The sequence below is a fragment of the Acanthaster planci genome, linkage group LG07, assembly GCF_054643075.1.
Source record: "Acanthaster planci isolate LZ-2023a linkage group LG07, COTS_SCS, whole genome shotgun sequence".
Taxonomy (NCBI): domain Eukaryota; kingdom Metazoa; phylum Echinodermata; class Asteroidea; order Valvatida; family Acanthasteridae; genus Acanthaster; species Acanthaster planci.
The window spans coordinates 6,649,568-6,670,606 of record NC_141783.1 but is presented as its reverse complement, the minus strand read 5'-3'; the positions used below and the strand labels follow the sequence as shown (position 1 = coordinate 6,670,606).

Genomic DNA, 21,039 nt, shown 5'->3' with positions numbered 1-21,039 from the left:
AGTATCAAACCAAATAAATATGAAGGGATTTTTTTTATCAATAAGAAGTTTGGCAACACTACTGTGTGAGAAAAGTCAAATGAAAGTTGAAGTGCGCCACTTGCACGCTAGTGGATTAAAGGTAAAATCATGCAAAATCATATCCCCCAAAATCTTCCGTCCCGGCCGCCCTTGCTTGTATATTTCGACTTGGACCGGTCGGACGATCGACACTTCAATTTTAAAGTGAAATGCTTTGAAAATGGACGCTTGATAATTGCTTTATAACAACGTCACAAGTCAATTAAAAATTATCACCAAAAAATTATAGTTTTCATATTCACGGCGTTAATTAGAGGGCCAAAAGCTGTGGCAAAAGTGATGAAAGTTTAGTTCCGGAAAATATAACATTAACAGCGCCCTCTCTTTCTCGTGGTCTTTATAAAAGTAATCACATGTCACACAACTCCTATCACATGATCACATCACAGGACTTCGGGACAAAGGTTGAAATCTAGAACGTGGTACGAAAACCAAAATGGCAAAAACACCTGTGATAACCAACGTCAGCTAGCTCAGACCATTTCTCCATGCTCAGACGGGCCGTTCTATGGAGGTGCATTCAGCGAGCTTACAGTATCAACTATCATGTGTCCATGGGAAAACTTTTTTCGCCAACAGGATTTCACAGTAACGCATATAATTTAGTAAGATGGCCCGCTTCCTTTTACGTTTTATTCTTCCCCATGACCACGGTTGTGCCTGTGAGTTGCTGCATGTTTTATTTCTCCATGGTTGCTGTGAGGGTTGTGAGGGGGGCGGGGTTACTGATCCACAGTGCATGTACATTCAACTTTCAAGGCCATGTGCACTGGGACGGCAGGGGGATGGAGTGCCAAATGATTGTCAAGAAACTCATAGAGAAGAGTTCCATATAGGGACAACACTAATCATGACCAATTGTCTCTTAAATTTAACAGCCGTCGGAAAGTGATAGCTAAAAACTGAAATCGAGCCTGCGAAGATTCTGAGGCATTTATTTAGAAAACACTTAGACCTACATGTAGGTGTTTCAAACAAGTCTCATAATTTTTTGCACAGGGTATCAAGTGTTGTCGGTATATGGAACTCTCGTCCCTACTTAGCCAATTAGGCCTATTAAAGTATTTTATAAATAAACTTCTTGGGGGCCCCATCCACATGTACATTTGTATTACACTTTGTGAATCTGTTTCTGTTGAGTAATATTATGTGGAAAATAAAGTTAACTGAACTGAACTGAAGTGCATATTTTGGGCATGATCAGTCAATCCGGTTTGAAATCTCTGACATGCTCCGACTTTACTCACCTTGAGGGAGCATTCTTCCACAACAGTAAATTATAGAAAGGCAATGGCTAATGACGGCATACATGGCATAATTAGCAAATGCCGATTATTTGTTGGCCAGATATGGAACGCTTCCACTTACATTAAGGGCTGTTCTTGATATGCACATTATGTATGGACTGTGAAGAGATTACTTTCAAATACACCAGAGGTGCACGTGTGCATCACAATTGGTCTTTGATAGACGGGCGGTTTATATTTGTTTCCTACCTCAGAAAAATGGGGAGGTTTAGCAGATTTAATAGCCCTTCCCCTTGGTCAACAAGTGGATTTAAGGCCCTGATAGATAAACTCACCAAGTGTCTGTAAATGAACTTTTGCTCTGTTGATCTGTCCCTGAAGATTTCTTCCCCTCGAGAAATAAAATGGAAGGCTTCAGCGTGAAAGGTGCCGTGGAGAAGTATTGCAGTAAACTCAGTTGGCAGAAACGGTTCCCCATCAGCCTGTGGCTGCCGAGGTATCGTCCCTCCTACCTGCTTCACGACTTCATAGCTGGGCTCACCGTTGCCTTGACTGTCCTACCTCAGGGCCTGGCCTATGCTAGCATTGCTAAACTTCCTGTTCAGGTTAGTACATGTTGACTTGCAGACTTAGTGCTCTTTTTTGATTGTCCATGTGTACTGGACGACTGAGGGCACTGTTGTTGTGATGTCATTGAGGGAAGACATCTTTTGGGCTACAGGTTTTTCTCTTGAAATTGTGAGCCAAAAAAGTATTCACTAAAAATATTTCTGAGAAAGAGTTCCTCTCTGATTTATTGCTATGTACAGGGACAACATTGAATTGGCCAATAAAACATGGAGAAAAAATTTCTGCAGTTTTTTGCATGAACTATGTAACATATAGGTTTTCTTCCTTGGATGACGTCACAGTTTTGCTCGTGAATATGGAATGTGTGAGAAAATAGTGTACACCTGTTTGGTACCCTGCCATGAGCTGTGCTGTCCCATGCATATTACAGCCCATCAGTCTACTCTGTTCATGCGATATCGAATGTATCACACATGCTTGCTGTCATGCTGGGAGAAAAAATCACAGAGTTATTCAGTTTAATTTGATCCGATATTTATTAAATACCAAATGCATAATTTGTATTTTGATCTACTATTGCTGCATTTTGATTGCTGAATTTATCACTACCCCATTGAGCAACCAAGGAAACAAGTTTCAGTAGCCTGGGGTGATTTTTGCTATAATTTGTATGCTGGGCAAGTACTGTCCCTAGCCCTAAACTGAACTATTCCTGAGAGAGAATTGGTGGTGTCTTTTCCCCTGTCTTGCAGTATGGTCTCTACTCTGCCTACATGGGATGCTTTGTTTACTGTTTCCTCGGGACCAGTAAGGACATCAGCGTTGGACCCACTGCCATCATGTCCCTCCTCGTTGCCACCTTTGGCAAGACAGACCCCAAGAATCCGTTATTACACGATCCTGCCTATGCAGTCCTCTTAGCATTCTTTGCCGGTGTTGTTCAGGTCTTACTGGGCATTCTTCATTTGGGTGAGTTTACTCAGGCCCCTCTTAAACTCAGAAGTTTTAAAGAAAGGTCCATAGAAGGTCTTGAAAGTTTGTTCCACAAAAAAATGGTGGCTGTATAATCTACAAGAGAAAGTTAGAGTACTGTTTTTGGTTGAATGCTGTCACAAAATCGTATTGGTGTCTGACCACAGATGACCTGTATACAATGGCAGATCTAGAACCAATTCTTTCTGGGGGGGGGGACTTGTTGAGGAGGGCCAAAAATTTGGAACCTTTTTTAATGTAACATTTTATAGCTTTTGTGCATGTGGGTGAGGCTACAGTTGGAGGCATTTTACATTCTTTAGGAAAGAGATGAAATGAACTAGAGCAAATAAATTAACTTTCTTTTAGTTTGGTTTATTTTTTGTTTTTTTTCTTTTTTTGGAGGGGGGGTTTGGGGAGCCCCTTTGTTTTCCGGATGGGAGGGGAACACAGGTGCCCATTTTATAAAAGGATCTTATTTTTATACTAAAAAATTGAAACCTCAAAACCCTGCAGGTGAAAAACTTTTGGACCTCATCTGCTTCGTCAAACGGGAACTTCTAAAGAGCAAATGTTGACATTAAACACAATGCTTCCATCCATCCATGTTTCGGTCAAAATCATGAACAAGAATTTGTCCATTGAGCAAATCAACTTGTGTTATTCATTCACCATCAGGTGCCCTGACTGGTTTCATCTCCGCTGGCGTTATAGCTGGCTTCACCTCCATATCTGCCATCACCATAGCCTTTGGACAGGTCAAACACATATTTGGTATACACTTCAGCTCGGAGACATTTCTGGACGATGTCATTTTGACATTTCAGCACATCAAGGAAACCAAGTAAGTTATTTGCCTACAGGGCTGCCCGTGTGGTTACACAGCACTTTGACACCTTTTGATCAGACATTCAACATAAGCAACTCCATTAGTACAAATCCTTAAGTGCCGTACCTGCTGTTCTGTACCTGAGTATCTGCTCTCTGCACAACTCCCTCATTGGCAAAGAAGAACGAAAGAAAGAAGAAATTTAAGGGGCTACTTCAGTTGCGTACGTTGTGCCCATGGGAAGTGTGTAGATGGAGCTGGATCCTGTGTGAGAAGTTAGGTCCTCACCTGTTCAAAATAGCACAACGGCACATGGGTAATTCCAGAAATTAGGGGTCCATTTTTTTTGTGTCCCTGTCACATCTGACGTATGATTTTGTAAGTTCAGAACACATTTTCTATTTTCCAAGAGTGATGAATTAATGCAAATTATCTACCAAACAAACAGTAATAGTTCATAATCAATCCCTGTGATATTTCCATGTCAAATTACAAAGGTCAGATGTAACAGGGACACAAAAATGTCACACATTTGGACCCCTCATTTCTGGAATTATCCACATGCTAAAAGTAGATGATATCACAGCCACTGTTGCAGCCGAGACCATCTCGAGTCCTAGTCACAGGCTATTCAAATGAACTGTAATAAATTCTCCTTTTGACTTGCCTTTTGAGAGGACTTGTGAGGACGTAGCACTCGGGCCTTAGCACTAGTTCCCATTTCAAGCATGACTATACAGTAGAAAAACCATCTGTTTGCCTACAGTGTGCCACCCCGTATGCTGGCCAGCTAACCTTGGCTAGCTGACTGGTAGCGCTTTGTGAGACATCTGTCCTTAAAAGTAGAAGGTTTTTGGTTGAGTCTTGCTCAGGTGATCTCGTCAAGACAAGCTTGTGGAAAGCACTGAGTATATAAGGCTCATAATATGTGATCATTGCAGGGCAGCACAGAAAAAAAAGGGCAATAGTATGATTGGTTTCATGAAGTTGCTGATAAACCTCATGGAATTGACCTTCCGTTTGTCACCTCATGAATTCAGGTGTGTTGAAAAAAAAAAACAATATTGATATCTACTGTATGAGGAACCGGCCTTAAGGAAAGGAGCCCTCTTCCCGTTGCATTATGGGGGCTTTTGTAGACATTTAAATGGATAATTGTGTAAGTTTTCTGGCACATTAATGGATATAGGTTCATCAGAAAGGATCAAAGCAAAAAAAAAAGGGATAGTGAGGGGGAAATATTTTTTCCCAAATGACATTTTTCTGTTGCACTGTGCATTCATTTGTCATGTTTGTATTCCATTTGTTTTGTGTTTGTATGATGGAGTCTCATTTTATTCTTTCCAGGCCTTGGGATGTCTTGGTTGGTGTATGTAGTATTGTAATTCTTCTGGCATTTCAGGTAAGATTACTGACGGAATTCATTAATCCTATCTACTCCAGAATTTATTGTTTCCAATCTAATGAAGAATCCCGCTTTCTTTCCCTGATTAGTTTTGTACAATTGTTTATGATTTACAATACACTGTGGCACCCAAAAGGTTGTCACCGGCAAACACTGTTTTTTAGCATACTGATTTTATTAGTTTTATGTAGTTTTAAATATCTCATGGAGTTATCTGAGGAGACACCATTACTGTATAAGAGTAAGTGTGCATGCATTGCTGCTAATGCACCTCACTCCTCAAACGTAAGTGTGCATGCATTGCTGCTAATGCACCTCTCTCCTCAAACGTAAGTGTGCATGCATTGCTGCTAATGCACCTCACTCCTCAAACGTAAGTGTGCATGCATTGCTGCTAATGCACCTCACTCCTCAAACGTAAGTGTGCATGCATTGCTGCTAATGCACCTCACTCCTCAAACGTAAGTGTGCATGCATTGCTGCTAATGCACCTCACTCCTCAAACGTAAGTGTGCATGCATTGCTGCTAATGCACCTCACTCCTCAAACGTAAGTGTGCATGCATTGCTGCTAATGCACCTCACTCCTCAAACGTAAGTGTGCATGTATTTTGGCAATTAGTCACAACATCCTGCTAGTTGAAGGAGCATTATATACTGCAGTCACCCAATAGGTCTGTTGTATTCTGTAATATTCAGTCTGTGTTTACATGCGTCTGTTTTGTCACCTGAAAGTCTTTGATTTAGCAACAGCAGATTACGTATGGTTGTCCACGTTAGTGGAAATGTGACCATTGAGCGTCGTGTACCAATACTGGATATGGAGGTATTTTAGTTAAGCTGTTGAGCTTAACCACTTCCTATGGTGTACAGATCTAGAGTGTACACATTAAAGCACCATGTTTAGTTCTGTATACCCAGCTAAATCTAGAGACTTTGCACTCGGAGGTTGCTTGGAAATGTATTGTGGCCCAAACTGTTGGTCCCATCGACGGCATCCAACACAACAATGAATGTTGAATGAGTGAAATGAATTCGAAAGCTGAATAAATGGATGCATATCCGCATCGAAACCGAGGCTCTCTGTGTTGAACTTCGTCGCGCGCACACGCGGAGTCGACACAGTACATGCAGTATCCGGTTCGTAAGTGTGACGCTACTTCAGTTTAAACCACGCCCACTGCGCAAGATACACTGCCATCGCAGGTACGTTAGTTCGCGGTAAATTGCCATTGTTTTTTCTTTTGATTTCACGCGTCGAGTCATTCTGAAAGACTCTTCCACAAAAACTTGCAGCCTGAAAAGTCTGAATTTAACATACCCTGATATATTTTATGTCTTAACTCCTTACTTTCAATCATCTGATCGTATTAAGAATTGAAACTGACACATACAGCCTCGTTTTCAAATGCGGAAGTGCGCAGAACGACGTTAAAAGCGTCGTATTGGGATCCCTCTATTGCCCCCTGGCATAAAGTTTAAAACCTATATATAATAGTAAGATGTCACTTTATTTCAGTCTGAGTCTAACGATGTGTTATTGGGCCTAAAGAAATGAAAGAAACATTGATTACTTATAGTGGTTGAAGAATCAAGAGATGGGCTGGGAGAAGGATGAATCATATACTCCCTCTAGAGGGCAGCGTTGCTCATGGAAATTCCTCTGGCTCATAGCTACAGGTAAGGCCATATGTAACTTTATTGGAATGACTGGAAATAACACATGCATCCAAAGGAGCTGCCAGTCATTGGCTTCATCCTTTCACTATAGACTTGTGTGTGATTGCCAGTCGTAACCAAATAAATTTAAACACAGCCTAAGATAATCAAACCAAGGACTTGTCATATTAATTACATGCTGCACATTGAAGTCCCTTCAAGCACTGATCAGATTCAGAAATATTCGAATCCAAGAAACTGGTAAAAAAATATGTTATACGTAGCTAGCTTTTGATCAGTTAAGGATCAAGGTTTCACATAAAGTGCTTAGCCAGATTAGTTTTATTTGTTGTTTGTTTGTTGTTTGTTTGTTTAGTAAACAGTTGGCATATTTCTGTATGCCTTTGTTTGCGTAACATTTTGTTCATTTATTTCAGGTCGTAATGCAGTAGTTGTTGTCATGACAGCACTTATAGCCTGGACGTTGGAAACGCAAGGACTTGCTGGCAAAGTTACTGTCACTGGGCCAGTCAGGCAGGGGCTACCACCATTTCAACTTCCGGATTTCTCAAAGCCAGACTTGTTCAGTGTATGGAATCATATAAATCTGTCCCTTTCACAAAGGGAAAGATTTTGCAGTGCAGTGCAAAAGTTGACTTTTAAGAAAATTGGGCTTCAAGTCAGTCACTTTTTAAAACAGAGAGGTCTTGGTGATTTACTTCAAGAATTTATTAATTAATTACCTTGCATGAAAGTACATATCTTAAATTGCCATGAAATGCTACAAATTTCACTCTCTGAGCCCAAATTTGATTGTTATTAAGAATTATTTATTCACCTGAAACTCATTGCTTCACAAAAAGTAAAAAAGTAGGAAATTTAAGTCAGCTGCGTTTGTGCTGCTGCCATTTTGCATGCCAGTTGTGAAATTTTAATATTTGGAGACAACTTGAGATTTAAATTGTTCTCTTTGTTAAAAACCAAACTTATGTGGGGTGAATTTTACCCATCGTTGCTTAATGTAATCTTTGTGAAATGTAAATTTGTCCCATCATGAAAACAAAGGCAGCTCAGATGAACTTTGTTCAACATTAGCAACAGCGTGAGAAGCAGCCATGTCTTTCCAGCTAAAGGTTGTGTCCGAATGTTTTGGCTATGGTTTGGAAAAATGTACAGACGTGCAATGGAATCCACTGGCTCTAGTGGCTTCAGTGTTTTTCCACAGAAACAGTGCTACTGGCAGCCGCAGCCAGTTGACTTGGAAGAGGCTGAAAACAAAAGTTTTCAATTTTGTTAAAGTACAATGTTAGAGTGCAATGAGCAAGAGAAAATGTTGTACAGTATATTCATTTTGTTTTTCATAACACAATCTTTTCAAAAATACTTTTTGTTTTCAGGTACTTGAACTTGGATTAGCGATGGTACCTCTGATTGGATTCCTGGAGGCCATTGCAATTGGCAAATCATTTGGTAAGGAAAAATATTTACTCCCTTTGGCAAAACTAAAGCAGTGCTCAAAAGTTTCTCACAATAAGCGTATTATGCTGGCCTGGAGCTGAATAAGTCAGATGAAAGTAAGGAGACGCCAGTTACTGAGGTGACACCACATTCACATGTTCATTCTGAACTTGAGATACACACGTATATTTGGTAAGTCATTGCACCCTGTTGGTTGGTAAGTCAATCAAAGCACATGTACATGTACCACCTGCGCACTTTAGTTGAATGTCCTCCATTATGCATGTGAGAATGAGATTGTGTCATTCTTGTCATGGATATTAATATTACTGAAGTGTTGGAACAAATGTAGAAAATTGAAAAGATGATCTTGATGGCCAGTTGGGAATTGAATTGTGCTGGTTTTTTTTGTGAAACAGTATGCATGGCCTCAAGTTGGCTAATTTCACTGTTCACTGCAAAGGCTAGTTTCAATCATTGTTAGTCAAAGTTATGCACCTGTAACTTTCTTGAAATGTATTCCAGATTTTTCCTAGCACTTTGAAATGATTTATTGCCTTAGTGTACCAACCTTATATCAGCATGAAGTTTTATCAAATTGGCAGCCGCTGTTGCTGCCTGTTCTCTGAGCTATCCCTTCTTGTGAACACTTTATCTTTCTTGTGTGGTTTAAAGGGAGGAACATATTTCACTGTATAATCTCTCTCTGTGTCCTTATTCACAGCTAGACAGAATGATTACAAAGTGGAACCCAATCAAGAACTTATTGCATTGGGTGAGTTTAGTGCATTAAAGAGTCACATAAAAATGACATCTTGGTTACATCCCTCACATGCTGCTTTGCTATGATATCAGAGTCAAGACTAGCCAATGCCGGAATTGTCGATAATGATGACACATTGCTTGTGTGATCAGTTTTCAACAGAATGTATTCTTGTACCTTCTTCATGTTTGAAGAATTAACCTGAGCACGGTGCATGATGAAAGTTGTGTAAAGATTCAGAACCTGGAGTATGACTGCATTTTCAAAATGTAACCCCCCCGGAAGAAACTCGTATAATTTGTCCGTTTTCTCATTTAGCTATTGTAATAAACATGTTTCTAGACTATTTTCAGATTTTTGATGCAATATGTTACAGCAAGTCCATTTTGTATGTCCCTTTTCAAAAGTCTGATATTATATTCATGAAAAAAATCTTTTTATTGGTCGTTATCTCTGTGCAGTGGTTTTCACGGTGATGTTTGAGCCATTTTACAAATGTGCCTTTACTGAACAAATCTAAACCTACCAGAACTTGAGTAACAATTTTGAGAATTTCACATTTTTAACAGAAATTATGAAAGTTGTCTGCATAATATCTGCACTTATTCAAATGTCAAATTCAAATCAAATAATTATCCAGATGAAGGACACTGAGGGTGCTCTTTCAAAAGCATATGAAAGAGGATTGAACTACTCAATTTTTGTGTGATGTTGTCATGAATTTTTGGACTGGTTGGTTGTTATTAAATGCCACTGTGTGTTTATACATTTTTGTGTTTTTTTCTTGCTACTGTTAGGCTGTTGTAATCTAGCAGGATCTTTTCTGTCAGCTTATCCCGTAACTGGAAGCTTCTCAAGGTAACCTCCCAGCAAATCACTTCCTAAACCAAAATAAGATTCCTGCTGGTAGACTTGTTTTATTCTCTGCTTCAAGTGTTGTGTGCCAGAGATCTAAGTTTTTTCAAAGCAGACTGACTTCTCACTCAGGTAATACTATAGTACTTCATAAAAAGTGTCAAAACAAATAAATGGCTTCCGTTATTGGTGACTTTCCCCATGAATGAGCTCTTCTAGAGGCATGTATATCAATTTGAACTCTATGGTTTCAAGCATTTAGTTGTTATTTTCTATAAATATACATGTATGGCAGAATCCTGAAGGTAGGCTTTTACCGGGTTCAGGGGACAATTTCTTTTGTTAGGCAAATTTTTGTGCGTTTGTCCCCACAGTTACGGAACAAGTGTTGCCATGCTAGCAGGTGCAAATCTGAACATAAAATTGTTTCATTGAAGAAAAGCCTTAAGAATTATCATTAATAAATGACAAGGTCAAAGGTTGTGGAAAAATCTTGGACCATATCTATTTTTTGAGTACAAGTTCACCCAAACGGATCTGGGTGTAAATGACTGCTGAACAGCATTTAAAATGAGAAATGTGACAGTTGAAAATTATAAGATAGTTAAGTTAGCTGAAGTGTACATGAACCAGTGTGAAATAAATTAATGAAGTGGGGTAAAATAGGATGGCAAATTCAACTAGAAAAAAGGCTGAACTGGAAAAACTGGACTTTAAGTATTTGGGTTAAATTTGGGTACAAAATAAATATAAGAAATAAAATGAGATAAACTAAATGTGAAAAATTCTAAAAGAGAAAGGTGAAAATAACATCAGTGCTCAGTGAAAGGGAAGCAGAAAGTTAGTTACATATTTAGAATTGCTTCCTTTATTTATTGTTTTCAGAAAAGCAGTTATGTCTGTTAACCCTAACATTTCGCAGTCCTTCTGTTTGAAGACTGAGTACTCATTTGGTTAATGTGATCAATGAAAACCTGTTTTTCTTTTTTATCTTGACTACCAGAGCTTTCCTGTAAGTGTTTTAAGCATTCTATTACTTCATGGAATATGGCCTTGAAACATTTGAACATTTAGAAACATATTGTATTCAGTTGTAATCTTGTTCTTCCTTTTTTTGTAAGTGCATAGTTCATTCACTGGAATGCATAACAGTCTTGATGACTGGGAACGTTCCAGTCAATTACAACCTAGCTAGTGAGGCTATGTCCCAAAGTTTTGACTACTGTTGAAAGTTATACATGCCTATGTGAAAACCACTGGTTACCAGCTGCAGTTACTTCCTACAGATGTGTGTATTGCTAATGGCTACAACCAAAACCTTTATACCATAGTCCATGATGTACCTGTAAATAGGAAGACCCTGGACATGATCTCTTAACAAGGTGTTTGTGGAAATGTTTACATGATTTTTGCATTTATAACTGCTGCAAAATGACTTAGAAATATCCCGTTCATTTGTTTGCAGGACTGCCATCAATTCTCAGAGTGGAGTGAAATCTCCCGCGGCAGGTCTGGTGACTGGAGCAGTAGTCATTTTAGCCCTGAGTTTCCTGACTCCAGCCTTTTACTATATTCCAAAGTCAGCCTTGGCATCTGTCATCATTGTGGCAGTGTTGAAGATGGTCAATTACAAGATTGTCCTGGTTCTTTGGAAGTTGAGAAGTAAGTCTCATTGCATTCATGTTCTTATTGATAAGTACACACACTCACATTACATGAACATTTATTCATGGCACCCATTGCTCGTCTGATGCCAACCAGCTAGCCACCCTCATCAATCTTGGAGGTCAAGGGGTAAGATGTTTGCACCATAAGCAGGGGGGGTCTTGGGTTCGAGTCCCACCTGAATGAGCTTGTGGATTTTTCAAAATACAGAGTACACAGTGTTAAAAAATATACCTCGGTAACTGGCACAAAAAGCAATATAGAAATATGTACAAATAATTTTCATCAGAATGGGCACAGATTTCTTTATCTGGACACTGGAAACTAGTAGTTGCAATGACGTTCAAGTATCTATCAATTGCCTCTCTGTGATCTGGTGGAGAAGATGGCTACAGTGTGATGAATGAAGCCCTTCATCCTTCCAGTTTGCAACTGGAAACTTATCAAAATCATTTGAAACAATGTTTGCCTTGGTTTCAGAAATAGAACTCCTGGCCTTCACAGCCACTTGTATATCATCGCTGTTCCTGGGCGTTGCTTATGGAACAGCCATTGGAATGGCTGTAGATTTGTTGATTATGATGTATTACCTAGCCAGACCAGGCATCAAGGTGATAGAACCCGTATCGTCTGAACAGATGGCCACACCTGTGAATGCACAAACCCACACACAGGTAATAATACGTAGTTCCAAGGTTGAGTGGATCATATGTAGCTATCCAAAAATCAACCAACCAAATTATTGTCAAGTGGTAAAAATATTCTTTCTTTAAAGGTTGTAATTAAATACTTGTACGAGGTTATTCCTTCTGGCTTGCTATCGTATTGCAGACAGCGACAGCAAAAGTCATTTCCAGGGATCTATGGAATGACGCCTATTACATAGTTTTGTTAATAGCACTGCCTATATATTTTAACTTGTAAATGAGCAATATGTGAATTGGTGTGTCAAGTTAGTGGGAAGGATTTATAGGAATTAGCACTTAGAACCATTTTATCTTGATATCATGGTGTTGTTCACCCAAGGTGCGGTCCACACCAGCAGTAGTTATCCAGTTTGCCAACAGTATATACTATCCATCCACTGAGTACATAGTGGATGTCCTCAATGAGAAACTACATGAAAAGGATTATACGCGTCCAGTTATAGTTGATTTCAGCTGTGTGTCTAGACTTGATTACACCATTATAGAGGTACGTGTTCTTGGTAGAGTCTTCTCTGTCATCTGCCCACTGTGGCAGTCCAACTATTTTGTGGAAAGACTAGAATACGTTCAGGGTTGTTATGTGCATTTGGGCCATTTTCACCATCTTATGTAGTAGTTACTAGAAAAGTCATGTCTTAGATTCTGTAACTCTCTATCAAATGACATCATTTCCTACAGACTGCCAACTGCATTGGCATTTTCATGACACACATCAGCCACGTAATATGTCCAAGATATTTGGATTAACATGTGAGCATGTATAGAACATTTGCACACTACATGCACCTGATTGCATTGAATATGCAGTTTTAATTTTCCTACAAATTTTCCTAGTCTTGTGCATGCATGGAGATTTCTTGTGCTGTTTGAAGTAGGCATGGCTCTTTTTGAGAAACTTGAGTATTTTCATGTTAATTTCTGTTTATGGATCCATTCCCAGGGGTTGAATGATGCACTGAATGACTTCAAGAAAGCCAAGGTTGAGCTTTTATTTGCCTGTGCCAAAGTGAGTCCTTTACGATAGGTTGTCGTTACTGTTCAATGTCAGTGTTTTTAAGGGAATGGAAAGAGCGCATACATGTAAGGGGGGGAAGTGTTTATCCTTCATGATATTAAAACAGTTCAGAATACTTGCCACTCCTCTGCACATACATTTAGGATTTAACTTAAGAAACATTCAGGATGAATTGTTTCTCCCCAGTAAACATGGTCATTACAACGTTATTTGCATGGCATCAATTAGCATGTCACCTGTAATGAATAAATGATTTGTACATCTAACAATCGTTATTTCAAGCATTTATCCCAGACTAATACTAAAACCACATTTGAATTTGTGTTTGCTGTTTTAGCCCAATGTTAAAGCGTTGCTTCAAAAGGCAAACCTTGATGGCATGTCTATCCATAGCACAGTACAGGATGCCCTCAGAAGCTTAGAAGAGGATCCAAGTAAGTTGGTATACTTAATTGTAAAAAGTCTGAGTTCTAAAGTTGGAGTCTCATAGGCTTGAAATTGAGTAAGAAGACATCTTTTCCAAAGTTGATGACTGTAATCACACATTTTACAGAATTTTTTGTTCTCAGGCAAGCTCACTTTGGTGATCAGAAGTTAAAGTGGTCCTCTTGTGAAAATAAAAGTAGTTTAAAAACAGCATACAAATCAGATTGAAATCAGAAGCTGGCATCAATGTGTAGATTTTTACCAAGACCTACAAAAGGTTTTGTATGAGATCGAACTGCCAGGTGCTGCATTGGTTATTTCCTGGCCCCTGACTTTGTGTACAATGATGAGACTATGGCCATGCTTTTGACTGCTGAGGATCAGACTGTGAGGAAGTTGCATTGTCCTGAGGCTGCAATGGTGACTGTGAGCCTGAACGGTTCTGTTGTCAATTTTGTTTGCCAAATACTTGCCGTGAGTTTGCACACTACAGTTGATGTGATAAATTGTTTCGCAAGTGAGAATCCAAGCTTGGTCTTTGGTACCAGTTCCCACAACCCATTTACTGACTGAGGTCAGATCTGAAAAATATCACCTAAATTTTAGGTTTTCTAATTTTCTTGGGTGTTTTTTTATTTCTAACTTTCAGGTTGCTGTAGTTATCGAGCAGTTGGTTGCATTATTTGTGGCTGTGCATTTCTGAAACATTTGTCTTCACAGGTGGAGAACCTTGAGCAGTTTGCCTCTATACAACAGATTCCTTGCATCTCTACAGTTTGTCACTGATGAATGAAGTCTTCCAAGATTCCTGGAAATGCTGTCTGCAGATTTCATTAATTGTTGACAGACATCTTGAAGGACCGTATGGGTAAAAGTACAATATGAAGTTACCTTGAAATGTGCAATTCTCTTGGCCAAGAACAGTATTACCTCAAAAACCATCTTTCCACAAATGGACCTTCAGTCCATTTGCATACATGCACAGGCATACTCGGTGAGGAAGATTTTCTTACCAAGCAATGATTTTCCCCGGGGGCAGCGACACATGGCATCCATGTGTATGCTTGTCAGGCACATGCATTTTGCACACACCTATAATTTTGCAAATGCTGTTGTGTCTGAGCATGAGCACTTGGTGTAGGGTACCAGTGGCATTGATGGATTGCCCAAGCCTCCCTATTATGGAACACAGAACAGATATTTATAGTGTGTAGGCCTAAAAATTTAGTCAATACAAATGACAATTCATTTGTGTAAAGGCAGCTTTATTCACCGTTAAGCAGTACTTAGTGAACCTGTTTTTGACATGACAAGCTTATTGTGTCCTGGCATACCATACTCTCTGGTCCCCCTCTTGCCACTCAGAGTGGTGAACAGAGGGTAATGCAGTATAATTAATAATATTTTGTGTATTAGAAGTTTTTGCAATTATCTCTTTATAAGTTATGTTCTACTTAAATGAGACAGACGTCTAGAAATCCTGGGTAAAAACCTTATGTACTTGATTACAGAATTTTGATGATACTTAATCATTGAATCAAATTCAGGTATAGTGTAGATTCAGTTCTTTACTTTTTAAGTGAATGTTTCATTCTGACATGGACCCATTGTAGCGAGAGAGCTACAATGGGTCCATGTCAGAATGGTTCCATAGACAAGGAATGCATGGGCATCGTGGTTCATGCGAAGAATGCACAAATAATATTTATTACTACACCTCATAAATATTCATGAGCAAATCGGAGCACATCATTGGCCGATTCCACCTCACGTCTGGGAAGTAGAAATGATACGCGACCAGGTGACATCATAGCGGTGAGTATCCACCTCGCTGCCGTGCGGTATTTTTTTCTGGTAGTATCAAAAATCCCTCTAGAACCCGCCGCATAAATATGTAGTCTTTACGGAACCAGTCTGGAGTTGTATCCTAATAACTATTACAGTAAAGACTATTGAAGCCCTGTTTCTATGCACATCTGCACTCCACTATCATTACATGGAAATTTAGCAGCTGAGAAACAACAATGGCGTCTGTGAGTACAAGTAACGTGAGATTTCTGTTTGAATATTTATGAAGTGTAGTAAAACAAATACAGCATGGTTGATTTCGGGAAAAAAGTGGGAATCACTGGTCCAGAGGTGTAGGTCAGCTTGACTACCTCCCGACGCGAATCCACTACTTCCCTCAAGCCATGCTGTGCAGTATTTGTATTCCACAAGGGCATAAACCTCTAGGTCTACTGGCACTTCTCTGGTTTGCTGGATTGAATTGCCCTTTTGAACCATTCAAGGGTGCCTGTATACAAAGACCATCTCATTTCAACAATTTATCAATCATTTCAAAATGCTTGAATAAATCCTTGTTGGGTCATCTGTCATTTGTCGCTGCATTATTAGAGCCAACAATTGGTTGAATGTTTTACTCCCCAGTAGGCACTGCTTCTTTCACTGATGACACTGTAATGTGGTTCTCCACACAAAATGGCAAATGATACTGTAACAATGGATGCATAGATGAAGAAATATCTGAACTTGTAAAAGATACTTGGAGCACAAAGAAACACATTGGTAGTCAACATTTGTTGATGCATTGTTTGGAAAGAAATAACTACTACAATGGATTTAATGGTAAGCTGAAAATTCAAAGCAAAACAGTGATTGACTTGTAATATTTGTATCAAAACATTGCGCCATGTCACTTTTTATTGGCGTAATCTCAAGTAGTTTTTGCGCATTTTTTTACATCTGTCTGTTGTTTTGATGAAGTGCTTCTTAAATTTCTTTTATTTTTTGTGATGAGATTTTGTACTTTACAATTTTGTTTGTCACCTCGCTTTAGGAGAAAATGGCTGAAAGGGGACAGATTTTTTACAAGGCTTGAATGGTAGGAGGATTGCAGCTGCATTGTCAAAGGATCTCTCTTTGAAAAAGTATGGTTCTGAAAAGAACCATACGATGCTCTGGTCATCCTAAGCTTCAAATATTGCCTATTTACAAGGTTCCTTAATCTCACATGATTATATTAAGCCAGTGATAGTCAATCAATCCAGGTTCAAATACCAAAAAATATAATATTGAAAAACACACAGTATATTTTGGTTTTGGCAGACACCCAAAACTGACCTGGACAAAGAAAATACTATTTGGACATTATGCCCCTGGGCACACACACAAAAGGAAACATTCATTACACTTGACAATCTAGTCTGGAACCAGAGTAGTACTGGATATCAAGGCTGTTCAGGTTCGCAACACAAGTTTTGCAGTGCATAAATATCAGTCATCAGTCTGAGGAGAAGAATTGCTGTCTTGTTTTGTCTGCCACCCTGAATACTTAGGAAGTAAAAATAAATACTTGTGGGATACAATGGAGGCCTCAAGATTGTTTTTCTTCTTTCGTATTTATTTCTTACTATGTATTGTACAAATGTGCAAATTAAATATGTTACTTGAAACATGCTTGTGATACGTAATGAATAACTCTACATATTTTCATGTAGTTTTGTTTTTACTGGTAAAATAAATATTAATCTTATTTAATAACTTGTTGAGTTTCCTTGTCTGTATATTGTGCAGGTGCCCATTCTGAAATAGTCTGTCGTGAGTTATGGGCATAAAGACCACATCGGAATTTCAATTATAATGATGATAACTAGACCAAAGGGATTAAAATGAAATTTTTCAGCCAGATTGATTTTTGGATAAGTGTTGGTTCATCACCGCAGACTACTTTGATTATGACGTAGCATTTGACATAAGCAGGCTTAGGCAGAACCGTATTTTCTCACCATTGTGTAGTGTTCCCCTTGTTAATCTTTCCTCGGAAACTGTCCAAAATGATTCTTTTGTGCGACTGGGATCAAGGATCAGTAAATTGTAGCCTCAAACTTGTGAATCTCCGTCTACAATTCGCAAACTTCGTCTGCCCGCTTTGTTATTTTCCTAGTATAATTTTTGCTAAAATATTATCACCGAAGTATATGCAAAATACTAGAAATGTTTTGGCATTTAGGCAGAATTATTACCCGAGAGATGATGAAGAACGGGAGTATTTAGAATTTATTGAAATTTTACCTTTGTCAAAAGCTTTGCTCTGAGAGGCTGCAAAGGACGACGTAAAGAAGTGTGCCAGTGTGCCATGGTGGCCGCTCCGCGAGAGGGTACATAATAATTTATACCGTATGTTGTGCGTCCAGTTAAAGCATTCACGGAAGCACGTTCTCAGGCCCTGCCCTCTTACGCTTCATTGATAGAAGAAAAAGAAAGAAAAGAGACTGGGCACAAATGAGGTACCGTACTGTTCTTCAAAGTCTACAAAATTGGCAAATGTACCATAACCACTGGCGTAAATATGGTGTAATCTCCGAGAGGCAAACGGGAATCCATTTTTCAAGAGGGCACTGAAAGTAAATTAAATGTAGCTTCTACGTGAACTGTGTATATTTCAAATTTTAAATGGAAGGGGAGACTGGAGAACAACGCAGTGAAGTGAATGGTACCGCACTAATAAAATTACCCATTTTGGCTGGAATGTGGAATTTAGTTTTTCTTCTGGTGACTGTACACATCCACGCAAGTGTGTATTTTTCTCAATGACTTGAGTCGTAAAGAGTCACAAATTTGTTATGACTCGAGTCGAGTCATTTTAACATAGTGACTGGAATCGAGTCGAGTCTTTCGGCAAGTCGAATCAAGTATTTAGCTCTACAGTTCAAGTTACCAATTTCTGAACGCAAAACTACAAACAAATACAAGTCAGAAAGTCGATTTTTGCATTTTTTTAAAAAATCTACCTCTGGGTTTTGTGGTTGCATTACATCTTACTCTTGATGATCGTCACACGTCATGAACAAAGCCACTGCAAATATTTTTTGGGCTAGGAAGTATGCTTTCATGCTTTTGGACTCTCGAGTCTTAAGTTTCACTCAAGTCGGGTCTTCTGATGAGGGACTCGGCGAGCCGAGTCATTTACCAGTTGGGAGTCGAGTCGAGTAGCCAAAAATTATGACTCGAGCCGGACTCGAATCGAGTCATTGACCTGAGTCATTACAATTCTGCATCACCTTAAAAAAGTCTTAACTCTTTTTGCGGGTGTGGTCCCGTTGCCCTTATCCCCGGATCCGCCCTTGCAAAATCTGTGGGTAAATTCTACTTCTTGTTTGACTTGTTGGCCTTGGACTGTGTATGTGTCCATTGGCAACTGACTCCGTGCAAACATCCTTTCACCACCCACCAGTAAATACTACAGGCACCCTTTAGGGTATATGAATGATACTTTTGACCTGTCGTTTATGCCTAAATCCACAGCGTCACACTGGGGATCAGGTCAACTCGGACCCAAACCAACTCGGACCCATTCCAACTCGGACCCATGCCAACTCGGACCCATTCCAACTCGGACCCACGCCAACTCGGACCCAATACTAACTCGGACCCACCACCATCTCGGACCCACAACCAACTCGGACCCACGCCATTTCGGACCCACCTCGAGTCAACTCGGACCCACTGAGTCTTTATGGTTGCATTACACCAAATACGCGCCCGTAGACCGAAATAGCGCTGACTCTTGAACCTCGCGAAGAGGTTGGCCTTCATTTTTTCGTTGGAAATTCAAGATTATGGACAGATCGATCACTTTTCGTTTCAATTTTATGAGGCTTTTTATTCGCCTTTTCCCCGAAGATACTCCCCTAATAGTAGTAAAACTATGCGTTCATATGAATGTAGCCGCCTCAGTGCCTCTATCCAAAATAGGCCCGCATTGTGGGGCTTTTTGTGAAAGAAATACTCTGAACCGGAAACTATCAATCCCAAATTCGGGATTTATATAAGTAATTCTATGATCCCTCGTGATTATGGCACGTCTTATTGTAGAAAATAAGAAACCGTGGGATCACGAAATATTAATAATGAGCTCGCGAGCAGACATACGACGCTTCAAAACCGTCTCCAAGTTTAAGCCAATAGGAAATATTCCACATTTTTATTTTAAAATGATTTGATTTTTGTTGTTCGAAATTACCAACCTATTTGCGTTATTTGGACAGTCAGTTAAGGCCTGTATGGATGAATTCCTCCATCTTGCCGGTATTGGGGGTTGGGAGAGAATGGGGCAAGGTGGAGGTGTAAGACTTGCCAGGCCAAAAAAAATTGAAAAGTGAGGTGGGGGATAACACCATTAGACACTATGAAAGGTCAATGTTCGTGACATTGATGTATATCTGCAGTATCTGTTGTACGTATGCAGCATCTCCTATGTACATCAGAAGGGCCTATCTGTGGCTTTTTATTGCAACAAAAACTTTGGGGGCTGTTTGGTGAAAGTTCATTCGATTTCTGCTAGTGATCTGGATCTGGAAAACGGAGAGATTCTGGGAAGCCTGTGCCACTGTCTCCCTGCATAACGTGTAGAGAGGACGTTACAGCTTGGCAGCATGCAGTGCAAAAGTGTCATTTACCAAATGCTAAAATGTAAAAGTGGACAAAATAAAAATTTTCAACAAGTTAATCACGCTCCTGGGGTTGGGTCCGAGTTGACTCAGGGTGGGTCCGAGTTGGTCGTGGGTCCGAGTTAGTATTGGGTCCGAGTTGGTTGTGGGTCCGAGTTGGTCGTGGGTCCGGGTTAGTATTGGGGCCGACTTGACATGGGTCCGAATTGGTCAAGGGGCCGAGTTGGCATGGGTCCGAGTTGGCATGGGTCCGAGTTGGTTTGGGTCCGAGTTGACTGGAAACCTCACACTGTATATACTTTTTTGGTCGCATGTAAAGTCAGCACTGCGGATCGTCAGCGCTACGGTGCGGCTTTAATTATACGCCATTGCGGCTTATACACCGACTTCGAATCTTAATTTGCCGTTTGTTTCGTGCTGCGGCTTACGTTCTGAAAATTACGGTGGGCCCTACTTCGATGGGCACGACGGGCGGGGGTAATAATGACCCCTGAACATGGAATTGAGGCGCATTTTCGCCTAAAAAACACCTTATTAACAAACCAAGCTTGGCAATGATGGCATAGGCAAAGCTTTGTGATATAATGATGATTGCAACAGTGATGAATCCATCAATGGCGACGCGCATGAAAAAAGACGGTTTGTACCATGACAACCACACTGTGATGTGGAGTCTTTTCCTCCGGCTGCCCAAGGGACAGTAATCCTTGATAATGTCGTACACTCTGCAAGGCATGTTGAGCTGTTGTCACTGAGCGCTTTTAGGTTAAAAGCGTAAATTAATTATTCCATGGAAACTAGGCTAGATGCCTACGCCCTTTTTTATAGCCATATCTGCTTCAAACGTCTTTTGTTCTCACATTTTTGCATTCTTGCTCGTCCAAGTTGATCTATCGCCAAATGTATAGACCATTTGCTAAATATTGGATCTATCCG

At 39.8% G+C, this 21,039-nt stretch overlaps 1 protein-coding gene across 1 annotated transcript; it reads left to right on the top strand.

Moving 5' to 3' along the window:
- The first annotated feature begins 452 nt into the window (after positions 1-452).
- LOC110978625 (sodium-independent sulfate anion transporter-like) lies at positions 453-17,194 on the top strand. The gene is made up of 16 exons (XM_022233758.2): positions 453-686; positions 1,710-1,933; positions 2,651-2,867; positions 3,549-3,714; positions 5,047-5,101; positions 6,684-6,783; positions 7,200-7,351; positions 8,160-8,232; positions 8,945-8,995; positions 9,781-9,841; positions 11,304-11,500; positions 11,984-12,177; positions 12,530-12,697; positions 13,151-13,216; positions 13,563-13,659; positions 14,372-17,194. Exons 2-16 carry the CDS (start codon positions 1,733-1,735, stop codon positions 14,383-14,385), a joined length of 1,812 nt encoding a protein of 603 aa, XP_022089450.1. The 5' UTR covers positions 453-686; positions 1,710-1,732; the 3' UTR covers positions 14,386-17,194.
- The last annotated feature ends 3,845 nt before the right edge of the window (positions 17,195-21,039 follow it).